Source organism: Elgaria multicarinata, chromosome 16 (genome assembly GCF_023053635.1).
Source record: "Elgaria multicarinata webbii isolate HBS135686 ecotype San Diego chromosome 16, rElgMul1.1.pri, whole genome shotgun sequence".
Classification (NCBI taxonomy): domain Eukaryota; kingdom Metazoa; phylum Chordata; class Lepidosauria; order Squamata; family Anguidae; genus Elgaria; species Elgaria multicarinata.
The window spans coordinates 18323293-18337619 of NC_086186.1; the positions used below are offsets into that span (position 1 = coordinate 18323293).

Below are 14327 nucleotides of genomic sequence, written 5' to 3' on the forward strand. Positions count from 1 at the left end.
CCATGAAAACCTGCTGGAACAAAGAAGGCATTTTGTTCTCTTTCTAAACATCTGCAGTGTCAGGCCTAGGTGGGCTTCATGTGTGAGGGAGCCACTCAGCTGATCCACCTCAACCCGGAAAGCCCTTGGCCAGAACCTATTTCCTGAGTAGATGGGACCCAAAGCCAGACCTCGCCAGAAGCAAAGAGGTCTTCGCTCTCCTCCGCCACAAGATGTGGCAACGCCCATGAGCTCAGGTGGCTTTAAAGGGGGTTTAGAGAAATTCAGGGGGGTTAAGGCTAAAATAGGATTGGGCAATCAAGCCACAAAAGCCATCTGTCTTTTGCCCCCTGCCACCTGCTGGGCAAGGAGGAAGAAGGATGGAGAGAGAAGGGGGTGTCAGAAAGAGGAGAAAGCAAGAAAGAAGGGGGTGTCAGAAAGAGGAGAAAGCAAGAAAGAAGGGGGTGACATAGAGAGAGAGAAAGAGGGGGAGAGAGAAAGAGGAGAGAAAAAGAGAGAAAGAGACAGAGAGAGAAGGGGGTGTCAGAAAGAGGAGAAAGCAAGAAAGAAGGGGTGACAGAGAGAGAGAGGGGGGGAAGAGAAAGGAGTGCCAGAAGGAGGAGAGAAAAAGGGAGAAAGAGACAGAGAGAGAAGGGGGTGTCAGAAAGAGGAGAAAGCAAGAAAGAAGGGGTGACAGAGAGAGAGAGGGGGGGAGAGAGAAAGGAGTGCCAGAAAGAGGAGAGAAAAAGGGAGAAAGAGACAGAGAGAGAAGGGGGTGTCAGAAAGAGGAGAAAGCAAGAAAGAAGGGGGTGACAGAGAGAGAGAGAGAGAGAAAGAGGGGGGGAGAGAAAAGAGTGCCAGAAAGAGGAGAGAAAAAGGGAGAAAGAGACAGAGAGAGAAGGGGGTGTCAGAAAGAGGAGAAAGCAAGAAAGAAGGGGGTGACAGAGAGAGAGAGAAAGAGGGGGAGAGAGAAAGAGGAGAGAAAGAGAAAGAGACAGAGAGAGAAGGGGGTGTCAGAAAGAGGAGAAAGCAAGAAAGAAGGGGTGACAGAGAGAGGGGGGGAGAGAGAAAGGAGTGCCAGGAAGAGGAGAGAAAAAGGGAGAAAGAGACAGAGAGAGAAGGGGGTGTCAGAAAGAGGAGAGAGAAAAAGAGAGAAGCGGGTGTCAGAAAGAGGAGAGGGAGGGAGAGAGAGAGAGACAGAGAGAGAGTTAAGGTGCCAGAAAGAGAAGAGGGGGTTCTCAGAAAGAGGAGAGAGTGAAAAAGAAGGGGGTATCAGAGGAGAGAGAGAGAGGGAAGAGGGTGTCAAAAAAAGGAGAGGCAGCAGAGGAACAAAGGGGAGCCCAAAACAGCCATCCCAGCTCAGAGGCCACAAGTTGCTGATCCCTACAGTACAGCAAAGAGCAGGAACACATATTGCTGAACGGCCAAATGTGACCCTGAATGACCAAGAATTCACTCTTTCTGAGCCATTTTAAAATTATCTGCCAGAATTTTAGTTTTTTTAACAACTGAAGACCATAAAAAAGCTTTCAGAAAAAACAGACCAAGTGTCAGGGTCACTATCATAAGGAAAAGGAAGTTAAACCCATAAACAGAATATGGAATCATTAAAAAGATGTGGGGGGTGGGGGTGGGGGAGAAATGCACACAGATCCAGAAAGGCAGACAAGCCCTCCTCCCGCCACACACACACACACCAAGATGGAAATTTAGCAGCACAGCCAGTTTGAAGGGTAAACAGCTGCCAAAATAAAGTTGAGATAAAAAAGCACAACAATAATAAACTACCTACATCAGCATTATACCGTCAGCAAGCAAATGCCAGCCGGCCCCGTTCTTCTCACTGATCTGCATTTCTGTTAAAACCACATAAGTAAAGGCCAAATTGACCTTAGCTTATCTCGTCTGCATTATTAGTCACTCGTAGGGCCAAACCAACACGTTTGGTAGCTTTACAAAACCAAACAAATTGGGGAAAAAACAAGACAAAAGCTCAAAATGCTTGAACTGGCAGCTTTTGGGGGGGAAACCCACCAACACAATAATATTTATATTAGCAAAGTTTGAGATTAGTTTAGGCGGTGCACTTAAGAAGAAAAGAAAAAAAGCGGGGTGTGGCGGGTGGAGACAGGCGAAGAAGCTGACAATTTACGTTCTCACTGTGTGAGAACAACGGAAGCCAGGAGAGAGGAGATGAAGAGTACTGAATATGTGCAAATGAAGTTACTCAGAATTAGCACCTTCTAATTAAATTAATTAATGTTAAACAACCTCAATCCCAGACGGGAACACGTATTTATATTTGTACAGACTCTGTGTGTGTGTGTGTGTATGTTGTATTACTTGACCTATTTAACCAGAACAACAATAATAATAATACCGTATGTCTTCGATTCTAAGACGCGCTTTTCCCCCTAAATAAACAGCTCTAAAAATGGAGTGCGTCTTCGAATCGAAGCAATACGGTAAGAGGAAAAGAGGAAGCTCCTGCAGCAGCCTCGAGCCATGCGAGCGAGGAGGAGCTGGTTGGGTAAGCACCTGGTTTTTTGTTAGGCAAATTTATTCGCAAGTCCCATCGATTTCCATGGGACTTACTCATGTGTCGCCGTCCCCTGGTGCACAGACAAGTAAAGAGCGGGACTGGAGAGTTAAGCGTTTTAGCTCCTTAATCGCGTCTTCTCCTCTCTCTCCCTGCCCGAAAATATTGTTTTCAACGAGCGCCCCCTCTTCCCGGTTTCTTCTCTCACAGAGAACACAAGGGGGGGGGGGAAGGAGGTTGGCTAGGGTGACCATATTTGGGAAACCAAAAAAGAGGACACCTAGCGTGTGTGTGGGGAAGCAGCTTTCTGAGTCCTGCAGAAAGTACGTTATTCCCCCGCCACCTTAAAGAACCCGACTGGAGTGGAGGAGGGGAAAGGATTTCATTCTGCACCACCACCATCCACTCCAATTGGGGCCTTTTCTATAATGTCCACGAATGACCCACTTTCCCCTTTAAGACCTCCATTGGAGCTCGGGTTGGGGGAATGATGTGCCTCAAGAAAGCATGTCATTCCCTCCTGCCATGCTAATGGCAGCCTTAAAGGGGAAGGTGTGTCATTCCAGGACATTATTGAAAATTATAGAAAATCCCCCGACACCATGGAAAGAACAAAAACCAGGACAAATCCGGGGAAATCCTGACAGTTGGTCACCCGTTGGCTGGGCGGTGAGGGAAGTATTTCTTCGATTCTAAGATGCCATTTTTTCCCAAATAAACATCTGTAAAAATGGGGTGCATCTTAGAATCGATGGCGTCTTAGAATCGAAGAAATATGGGTAATAATAATAATAATCACCTTCCACATCCGGGTCTTTCAGCTGCTTCCTCTTCAAAATAAACGTAGCTACAGTGGGCTGTGGCGATTGTGCAAACCCAGTCATTATGTTGTTCAAGTTTTGAAACGAAGTGCTTAAAAAAGTGGGTGCCAAGAGAAGTGTCTTTGAGCACCATGTTGGAGACCCAGGGGTGGTGTTTACATCCAAACTGTAAATATGGGAAATTGCCAAAGCCCACTGAAGTGCCATTTGGAAAACTTTATCCAACTTGTTTGGTTGGTGGTTTTTTTTTTTTTAAGGATTCTGAATAGACCAGATCTACACCTTGTGTCAAAAGCATTACAATCCCATCATGGTAACACTATATCTGTCAAGTCTAACTCTACTGCCCCTCTTTTGGGAGAAGGTGTTTCAGGTAATCAATCAGAATCAGATTCGGACCTAGAGGAGGCGGTGCAGACACCAGCCAGTTTGTACCAGTGAGGGAGGAAGCTCTCAAGGGCGATTCACCAGCTGGGAGTCAGCCCTCTCCAGAGCTTATCTCCTCAAGGCCAAATTCTACACACTCAGTGGGAAGTGAGGTTTCTTCCAGAGGAGAGTGCCCCAACAAACTAGCTGATGCTAGGGTCCGCCGGAAGCTAAAACGCACAGAGCGGAAGGAAGGCATGAGAAAGTCGGTCTGACTAGGATTGCACCAGAACCTGCCTCCACACCAGGCTCTCTGAAGTTACGGGCCTTTGGGAAGGGGCTTCCTGTTCTCCTTGGTCGGACAATTGTCTTGCTTAGGGCCTTGCTAGACCAGGTGTTAGCACGGTGTGAGGCCCGGTTTCCCTCCTGTGCATCCAGATGACGCACAGGGGAATCCGGGGTCAGGCCGCGCTGAAGCCTGTCTTAAGCCGGCATAAGCAAATTCGCTTATGGCCCGGCTTTTCCGCAGCCCCGGCCTGAGGCCAGGGCTGCGGAACGTCTAGCAGGGTCCGTGGCTTTTTGCGGCTGCTCGCGAGCAGCCGGGAAAAGCTACGGACTGGGCACAGGGGGGGATCCCGGGGGCTGGGGAGAGGGGCAGGGGGAAGGCTGGACCCGCCAGGAGAGGGGGGGGGAAAGCCGGACATCGGGGATGGCAAGCGAAGATTGGGGACGGGCCTGGCAAGGCGGGGGAGAAGATCGGGGACGGGATCAGGCCTGGCGGATGGGGGGAGGACGAGCGAGCAGGCAGGGGGGGAATCAGGGACAGGGAGAGCAGGGGGGGGCTTTATTTTTGTAAAAAAAACCACTTACCTTCTCTCCGGCGGAGCTCCGGCGCACATGGCTCCTTTAAAAAAAAAATGGCCGACGCTACGGGGCTTCCCGTTGCGTCGTGCGTGTGGAAGCTGGCGACGGCACGCTCTAACTCTAGCGCGCCATTGCCCCTCCTCCCTGCCGGCTTATCCGGCAGGTCTAGCAAGGCCCTTAGTTTGCATAGTTTTGCCTAGGAGGAAGTTTCTGAGAGATTAGACTCTCCTCAGGTAGAAGAGATGTTTGCTGCTTAATAAAAGCTTTGTGGATTACCTAGCAGGCCTCATTATTTGTCTCCCATCGAAAGCAAGAGTTTTCAGAGAAACACGACAATATCCCTCTTGCACATTTATACCGCGTAAGACACACAGTAACATTTGTTGCGCTACTTTGGATATTGTGGAATAAACAGCAGGAAAGAACACTATGGAAGTGATATATGGAATGTGTCATATGTCCCCACAGTTATCAGTGCACTTCAATACCGCTATAAATCAGTCATGCATATCTCCTTTTAGGCCGGATCGATACCTTGTGTCAAAGCAAAGTTAAAAGACTAAGATGATAAACTGTTAAAAGACTGAGAAAATAAAAACGTCTTCAGCCGGCGTGAAAAAGAGTATAATGTAGCTGCCAGGTGAACCTCTAAGTAGGACTAACCATGGATACAACCCTTACATTTAAATAGCAATACAGTAAGGCCAGACCTACATCTTGTGACAAATCATTACGAATGTGGAATAAAAGGCAGGATAGAATGTGATGAAAGCAGTATATGGAATGTAGAATGTGTCCCAACAGTTATCAGGTGCACTTCAATGCCGCTATAAAGCCGTAGCGTAGATCTAGCCCTGGACTCAAGAAAAAGTAACCCAGAGCAAGGAAAGGCGCCCCCCGAAAGGCAGCTGACCTGTCATGGAGTTCTCCGACGTGCAAAGCTGCTCCCTCAACTTCTCCACGTCGTCGGGATGAACCTGCTCATAGAGGGTACTGCCAAACCACTCCGACTGCGGCTGGTTCAGAACGGGAGTGACGGAATCAGAGACGTAGATCACTCGGCCCGTTTCGGCAGCCACGACAAAGAGAAATCCGTCCGCAGCTTCGAGGATGAGATGCTTCAATTCCTTTGCCGAGAAGAGAGAGATACAAACATTTAGGAGCTGGACGGCCAAATGTTTGCCAGGTTCTAAACAGCGCTCTGTGGCAGTTTTACAACACCATTTGTTTTCGTTAGCAAGCCCTGCTTTCGTTTCAAAATATATACATTACAGCTCCAGTTTCATTTTATTTTATTGGTGATTTTTTTTTTAACTTGGTCGTTCCCATTCGCCAGGTTTGTATTTCACTTCGTTTCAAGGTTCTTGAGCTTTTATGCGCTCCAATGTACCTGCCGCCCCCGTTCGTGGCTGCCACTCCGCCTCCAGAACCCCACAGCATCCAGGGCATTCTGGGTAAATAAAATGGCAGCCGCCGGGAACGGCTGCAGTAAGGAGCACTACCGCCCAAAAGGTAAGCCTCTATGCCTACCCGTTTGCTCACCCGGACGTCCATTTCAGAACAAATCAAAATTGACCCTGGTGGTGATGATGTGGGCAGAGACAAGAGAGGCATGGTCTTTTCCGTGGTGGTACCCAACGTCTGGAATTCTATCCCCGCGGGAGGTTTGCTCAGCGGCGGCTCTGCTTTCCTTTCCGCACCAGCTGGAAACCTATTTTAGCTGCTCACTTTTTAGGTGTTTTTAGTGGGTTTTATGACGGTGTTTTATGACGCTGCCCTGCTGCGTTGCGTCCACGGTTCTAACGTTTTAGAAGCTGCGGATTTGTTGCTGCCGTCATTTTTTTTATAAAGCCACCCACCTGCTCGGTCAGGAAAGAAGGCTTATATGCTCCATCGGTAGATTTGTTCCCAGTGCCCCTCATGGACTTCATGTGTGACACTGCCATGCGGAGAATGGTCAGCTTGTCAGGTTTGCGCGCCAAGGCGCTGCAGGTGGGCACCATGTCAGAGAGCTCGGTGATGTACTGCGTCATCTTGTTCCTCCTGCGTCTCTCGATCTCACTATGGTTCTCCCTAAACGCACATGAGAAGGAGCAAACCGAGAGAGAAAGCGAGATGCTGTCGGTAAAAGATGCAGTGCTTGGAAATCGTTACAGTCACTCAGAGGGGATTCAGAGGGTTTGCGTCACACGCCAGCGTGCCCAAGAAATGGAACCCAAGGACAATGGCAATGAAGGGCTCCCATTCACTTCTATGGGACTTCAGGAAGGAAGGCTGCAATCAGACACCCTGACCTGGGAGTAAGTCCCATTGAACGCAGTGGTTCTTACTCCAGAGCAGACAGGTATAGGATTGAACTGTACCACTGCTGTAATCTGCAGGTGGATTGGATTTTAGTTTGGCATTTTTAGACATCAACCCAATGGTGGGCCTGCATTTCTCCCATTATGGCATGGGTGAGGAACCTGCAGCCTGCCAGTAGTTGTTGGACTACAACTCCCATCATCCCTGGCTGCTGGCTATGGCTGATGGGAATCAGAGTCTAACAGCCACCAGGAGTGGGGAACCTTTTTCAGCCCAAAGGAAATTGAATTCAATGCCAGAGAAGCTCTCAGGGGATGCATTCCAGTGGTGGGTGGGGTTGGGGAGGCAAAGGCAAGAGGTGGGGCCAAAAACAACCCGCCCCTCAGCATATTAAAGCTTAAAGCTCTTACTGCCAGCAACTAAGGAGAGGCATTACAATTGTTTAGAACGGGGGGGAAACTCAACAAAAGCCAAGAAAACTCAACGAAAGCCAAGGGGTGTGGCCATCTGGAGGACCTGACTAGAATCCAAGGAAGGCCAAATTTGGCCCATGGGCTCATGGTTCCCCACCTCTGCATTACAGGTTTCCATCCCATCTTAGGAAAAGAAGTGACATCCGTGGAACAAGAGCCTCCCCCAACTTTTGACAACGGGAGGTTCAATTTCCACCAAGAAGGAGTCTTGTGAGTGAGGATCCTTGCCTCTCTCCCCTTCCCCACAATCCCGGGGCCCTGCAAGGTTCTAACTCTTTCTCTGCCCATCACGGTCATGCCATTTTTCTTGTGAATAATACTTTCCCCTTACCGCAGCACTTTCCCTCCGGGGACATAGAAGTGCGCGACAAAGGCAACGCATTATCGGTCTTCCATTCTGCCAGCTGGGAAAGCAAAGGCAAGCAACCCCAAACCTACTGATTTCTGACAGGCACAGGCGAACACTTGGGGCCCCCCTGCCCACGGAGCCTGAAGTTGCAATGGAGGAAGCAGTTCCACGGTCACATTTCTCTGCGCGGGCAGATCTCCCTCCTCCACCGAAACGAACGGGGTGGATCTCTGCAGGCCGGGGGGCTCCACGTGTGCACTGGAGTACACCTGGAGCTCTGCATCAGGGCAAGGAACGGTTGAACGCTTGGGGCCCCGCCCCACTTCAAGCCCAATCCGAGCTTGGGACGGCGGAAGCACCAAGAGTTTCAAACGGAGTATGCAGGATTCCAAGGCTGGAAACCGACGCTTTGAAACCAACAAGGAATCAAACGACATGCAGGTGATGTGATGTCCATGAGACCGCGCTCCAAAAGAAATGACCACCAAAAGTCCGTCTAGTTTATAAACTTACAGATTTAAAAATGATATAAAACAGATTTTAAAATGTAAACGCGTATGTTAGTTATTTGGAAATCTATGAATTTTACATTTTTAAATCTAGAAGTTTATAAACTGGATGTGCTACTAGTGGCCATTGGTTTGGTTTGGTTTGGAGCACCAACCAGTAATTCAACCGTTTTCCACCCCATTCTCCTTCTAAACGAGACTCGTTAATTTGACTCTACGTGACGCCCTTCCCTTGTTTGAGCCAATCTTCTCAGCAAAATCTTATCTCAGTGCAAAGAAAGGTTAAGTTCACAGCTAAGCGGGCTATTGCTTTGGTAAAAAAATAAAAATAAATTAACGTTATGCATTCTTTAGGCCCAGGCAACGCACATTCTGCTCCAAGAAAAGCCGAATCTGCAGCATGCAGAAATTCGACAACTGTTACGACGGATCTCATTCACATTTGCTTCTTGTTACGTTATAATCAGAGGGAGGAGGCAAGGAATTATTCAACCATCCCTGACTTGCGAAGTTTCTGCAGGCGTCGCCATCCACACTTCCGGAAGCATAAAGTCTGGCAGCTTGTTTGGTTTTTAACAAAAGATCAATACAGAAATAGGTCATTATCCCTTTTAACAAATGTTTCCAATTTTTCACAGAGGTCACTGATGCATTATGGAACTTGTAATGTGTGTATATATGAGAGTGAAAGTGATTGTACCTCTTGGTACCTCTGCATGTGTGAATGCTCAGAGTGCATACTTAGCCACCATATATGCTCTGTGATCCCTCTGTGGAATAGGACTACTGACGCGCCCTCAAGGTCCAAGCATTCAGTGATACTTCAAACGGCACAGAGGCCTGCAAGCAAAGATGTGCTCAGACACCGCAGATGACGTCTCTGCTGCAGACACTAGACGTGGTTCGGTGCGCCACTCGCTACGTTCGGCATCTGGTGCCTAGCAAATCGTGGGCCTCCAAGAAACCCCTCATCCACATCCGGCTAGAGGGCGACTCGCGAGATGTACGGAAGAGACTACGCTGTGATCATTTCAGCTATCCACAATGTGGAGACAGAAGACAGTTCCTAAACCAGGCGCACACTTGGACATGAGGTCCCCACTGCAACATCCACAGCAGATGGGACACACTTGGGGGCGCTGTTTGCACAACACGCTAACCCACACTCAGTTATTGTGAGTTAGTTGTTTTGAACTGTGGCTTGTTTGTCGAATCATGGGTTAGCGTGTTGTCTGACGTTTTTGGCATGTCTGAAACCATGTTAGTGTGTTGTCTGAACTCAGCCCAGGTGGCTTGTTAACCGTGCAGCGTGGCTTATTTTTCTCGAACAAGCTACCTTGAGAACCCATGGTTTGTTGTTGGGTTGTTCAGGGAGGTTCAAAAGCCACTCTGCACTGTTTACAAACCACCCGGGCTGCGTTGAGACCACTCGAGAACCCACCCTGCCAAAAACGTCAGACAACACGCAAACCCATGATTCGACAAACAAGCCACAGTTCAAACCAACCCACACTCAACCACTGAAGTGTGGGTTAGCGGATTGTGTGAACAGCCCCCCCAAGATCAATACAAATCTTAATCCGAAACACCTATACCAGTGCTTCTGCTTTTGGCAATTAGGCATGTGACTATCAGTGGGAGACCTTTTTCTATGGTTTTAGAATTCCCCTGGTTTTACAATTCCCTCTCCTGGGCAAAGTTGCTATCTTTCAGATGCCAGGCCAAGCCTGCCCTCTTTGCCCAACCTTTCAAACAGCAGTTAATGACTTACTGGCTAAATCTATTGTTATTCAACGCTGCACTTTTGTTTATCTGTGATGCGAAATTTGTTGTTTTTATAGCTTGTTTTTATATTAAATGGTTTCAACTTGAACATGGCAAGCTGCCTTGTACAGGTCAGACTACTTGTCCATCAAGCCCAGGAATGTCTATTTTGACGGGAAGCAGTTCTCCGGGGATCAGACAGGGATCAACATCTTTAACGATCGATAAACATTTCTAACAGCCCTGCTATACCGACGGGAGTGTGCATCCTCAAAGGAAGGGCCTGGATTGCAGGCAGCTGTTCCCTGGATTGAGGCCAATATGTACGCACAGCCTGCAATGCTCCAGCTACTCACTCCAGAGTAATCCGCTTAATAGAGGAGCTGTAACCACGGTTTGCATTCTTCCCTAGAAATGCATCAGTCCTGGCTCTATTACCAACAGTTTTCATTTCACAAAAGAGATCGATCCAAGTTTGCCCTTTTCTGGTGGCTTCTTTTCTCCTATTTTTCTCCTTTGCTGAATCAGCCATTATTTTAACTGCCCGAAAGGGAAGCGAGAGGAAGACGAACTCTCTAAGCTAAGAAGCGAAAGGAAGACTGACGCGTTTGGCTCTTGGTTAGGATGGGGTTATCCCTCACTGTTCTTTCAACGCCTACCTTGCGTACTTTTCCTTATCACCAGAGATTTGAACGTCATACCTGTAAAAGAAAACAACAACATGGTAAAAAAATAAAATTAAAAAAGTTTTACTGGGATCTATCATGATAACAGAATTGGGAAAGGCCACATTTATATGCCCATACAGACGTCTACACTCTAACAGTAGTCTTACAATGGGCCAGTTCACATGTAATGCTAATCCATAGTTCAACATTACCTGAATGAGCCTCCCAGAGCTCCCCTCTCCCCTCCTGTAGGGCAGCCGTGAGAAGGAAATCAGAAACTTTTGTTCCTGTTTTTAAAACAAGTGCAGCTCCCCTTTCCATGTTAATTCAGGAAACTGTGGTTAGTTTAAACCACAAGTGGGCAGCGTGCAGCTTCTGCCACCACCACGTCCCCAGCACACACACACACCTTAGGGGGAAATGGCATCTGTAGCACTACGGAGTGCCAATATGGACAAATTTAGCTTGCTTGTGTTTGTAGGGAAGCTAAGTTTGACCCTTTTGACATTCCATAGCAGCTACGGATGCCATTCCCTCCCCCCACCCCCCAAGAAATTACCAATTAGTTTTGTCAAATGCGGTCAGGGGACAAAAACGACCCCTCGACCTCCCGAAATTGACCCCTCCTGGTTTAAATTATGGTTCGTAAATGAGCCAGGATCCTAAAGTATAGTTTGATCCTGGCTTGTTTGAACCATACTTTAAAACTAACCAAGTTCCAGTGAGTTTAGCTGTAACGGGGAACCGTGGTTAGATTAGAAGCGGAAGTAGATGGTTCGGATCTCCGCCTCGCAGCTGCTCCAGCGGAGGAGAGGAGAGAGTTTGAGTCTATGATGCTTCTCCAATCTCATGAGAACAGCACTAAACTAGGCTTGAAGATTACATCTCCAAAGGCCCTGTATGTGCAGCTGCCATTGTGGGACACTCACTGTTGTCATTCACACATCTGGTTGTGATATCACATTGAAGTACACAGCATATGGATTTTTAATAAACAACTTCTCTCTAGCCACAACCACCCACCCCCCAAAAAAGACTGGGAAACATTTCAGCCTTTGCCATGATGACACAATTTAATCCAATAAATGAACGATCTAGCATTCTTGAATTTCAGAACCAACAGGCAAGATGCTTTTTTCATCAAGAATATTTTTTAACACTACAGTGCATAAAACTGAAACTGATACATGCAGCTGACTGACAGAAGAACTCCAGGGAAACTATGCGTATAAATATTGCTTTGTCATTCCATTTATTTCAAGAGGAACTGCTGATGCAGGTTGTGGGAGGAACAGGGCAATAAAAGCAAAGCCATAAACGCTTAGAGAGTTTGACATATTACGGGAGACACCCTGGTCATTCTGACTTGCTTTCGAGAACAGCCCGATAGATTGCAGCACTGTGGTTTGCCAGCATATAGGAAAAAAAATATATCCTAGCATCCAATCAATCTACCAATTTGAGCTCTTCCATTTTGGAACTGAAAGGCAGAGTATAAATTATTATTATTTTTTAAAAAGTAGAATACTAAAAATAGGGCTGTAGGCAGACTGTAGTCTTCCAGGATCTATCTTGATCCTCCTGCCCTGAAACTCCATGATTCACCAACCTGGTGCAAACACTTAAAATTAAGAATTCTGAGCGCAGGAATTTGTTTTTGAATTCCAGAAGTTAACAGAGCTCTTAATCCTTCCACATAAAAATTGGTTCCTGGTCACCCTAAACTTTCTTCACTTCAGTAGTATAATTTAGGGAAGAAGGGAACTGTTATTGTTGCTGATATTGCTAAACAACTGGGAATCAGAATCCTTGGTGATCTACTGCAGATCACCCAGCAATCTATCAGTAAATCCAGAATGACTTTCTGCCCATACCTGGATTAATTAGTTATATGTGCAGCGATTTAAAAGTTGTAAAATAAAAATACTTATTAAAAAAAACTTGGGATGTCAAGGACCAACACAGAAGAGGCATTCCCTGCAGGTATATGAAAAAATGGGAATGCCTCGTCTCAAGGGATTTCTGATGTGACATATGCATGAATCATCTAAAAGAATTCAGCGTGCAAGCCTGCAATAAGAACACTTTGTTATTTTTTTTACATTTTGTACTGTGTCAAGCAATGTTCAACAGAACGTTGGACTGAATGGACCTTAGGTCTGATCCAGTATGGGTCTTCTAATTTTCTTATTTGTGTGTTTCCCTTCTTCCAAACAATTGTTTTCCCACCTGAAGATGAATATGGATTTGATCAATTTAAACTCACATGTTTCAATGGCTACGGCTGTAATTCTATAGCCACTTACCTTGGAGTAAACCACATTGAACTCAATGGGACTTACTTCCAAGTAGACATGAATAGGATTGTACTATAATATGCCATTCCTTGAGTGACAGCACTGCTATTAAAATGTAAACAACTTCGTGAACCATCTCGGTAGACCAATTTAAATCATCTGAGTTTAACTTGCTTCCTTGATTGAGCCATAGTTTTTTTTTTAAAAAAAAAAGAACAACACTCACCTTGAAAATTTGCTGGGTCCTTCGCCATCTTCATCATCAAAGTCCATTCTGAAAAAATGTTAAGTTTTCTGAATAAATCAATCTGATTGAAAGAAGCAACAGGAGAAGTATGCCTTTCTTTCTTCGTGTTAGTTCTACTTCCTTTGTTTCCTTAAAAAAAACCAAACCAAACAAGATTTTGGCCCTGTTCAGACAACTTGCTAAGCCATGATGGCTTAGCGTGTTGTGTGAACAGTATTTTTCCTAACCATGTTGGTTACACAACCATGGTTTAACCATACTGGAATATCTCCCAGATGCTAGAGGAAGAAGTATATTATTTGATATAAACGCTCAATGCCGTTTCGGAGAGCAATTTTCTCCTTCGTCAGGAGCAATAGCCTTCTACAGTTATCTGCCCTTCATTCTTTGGTAAGAGTTAGCAGAACACTCCGCATTCATTTTCCAATTCACCGACCTAGCATTCAGCAGCAGTACTTCCAACCCGGAGGGACCTTCACCCAGGCTGCTGAGCTTCTCTAATATGAGACTGCTTGGGAGCAACAAACACCATGTTGCACTGCCCAGGGATGTATGAACCAGAGGACCTTCTCTTCTGCTGCTCCCAGACTGTGGAATGGCCTGCCGGAGGAGACTTGGCAACTTGACAGTCTACTAGCATTCAAGAAAGCTATCAAGACTGATCTCTTCTGGCAGGCCTATCCAGTGGAATTTTAGGATGTTTTTAGAATGCTTTTAGGATGTTTTAACAATGTATATTATGATTTAATTCAGTTTTATATATTTTATATTTACTGTTGTTTCCCACCTTGATCAAAATGGAGAGGTGGGTAAGAAATATTATTATTATTATTGCTGAAATTCTCCAAATTCCATCTCGAGGCTCACTCCGATTCAAGTTCGTATCAAACCAAAAGCGTTCTTTCTTCTCCTCTTCGTATGAAAATCCACACAAATTTTTGTGCATATTTTCCCAAAGGTACACATTAGTTAGGAGCATCTTTGAAACCTGTGCATCCATCCCTCATCGATTAAACCCTATTTGTGCGCATTTTTCAAAAGTACGTATTTTCACATGCACTTTTTCTAAAGTCCATTTAGAAAGTCAAATCCATTTTGCAAGGGTTTTTTTTCCCACAAATTACACTGTAAGCCTAGAAATGCACGG

At 46.2% G+C, this 14327-nt stretch overlaps 1 protein-coding gene across 2 annotated transcripts in view; it reads right to left on the reverse strand.

The window, feature by feature from the left end:
* ARNT2 (aryl hydrocarbon receptor nuclear translocator 2) overlaps window positions 1-14327 on the reverse strand; it is a 135900-nt gene that overhangs the window by 90492 nt on the left and 31081 nt on the right. For both annotated transcript variants that reach the window (XM_063142556.1, XM_063142554.1), the window contains exons 3-5: window positions 13160-13207; window positions 6429-6642; window positions 5483-5696 (exon numbers count right to left, since the gene is read on the reverse strand). In XM_063142556.1, the coding sequence (XP_062998626.1) occupies window positions 5483-5696; window positions 6429-6642; window positions 13160-13207 (476 nt within the window). The remainder of the gene's footprint in view (window positions 1-5482; window positions 5697-6428; window positions 6643-13159; window positions 13208-14327) is intronic.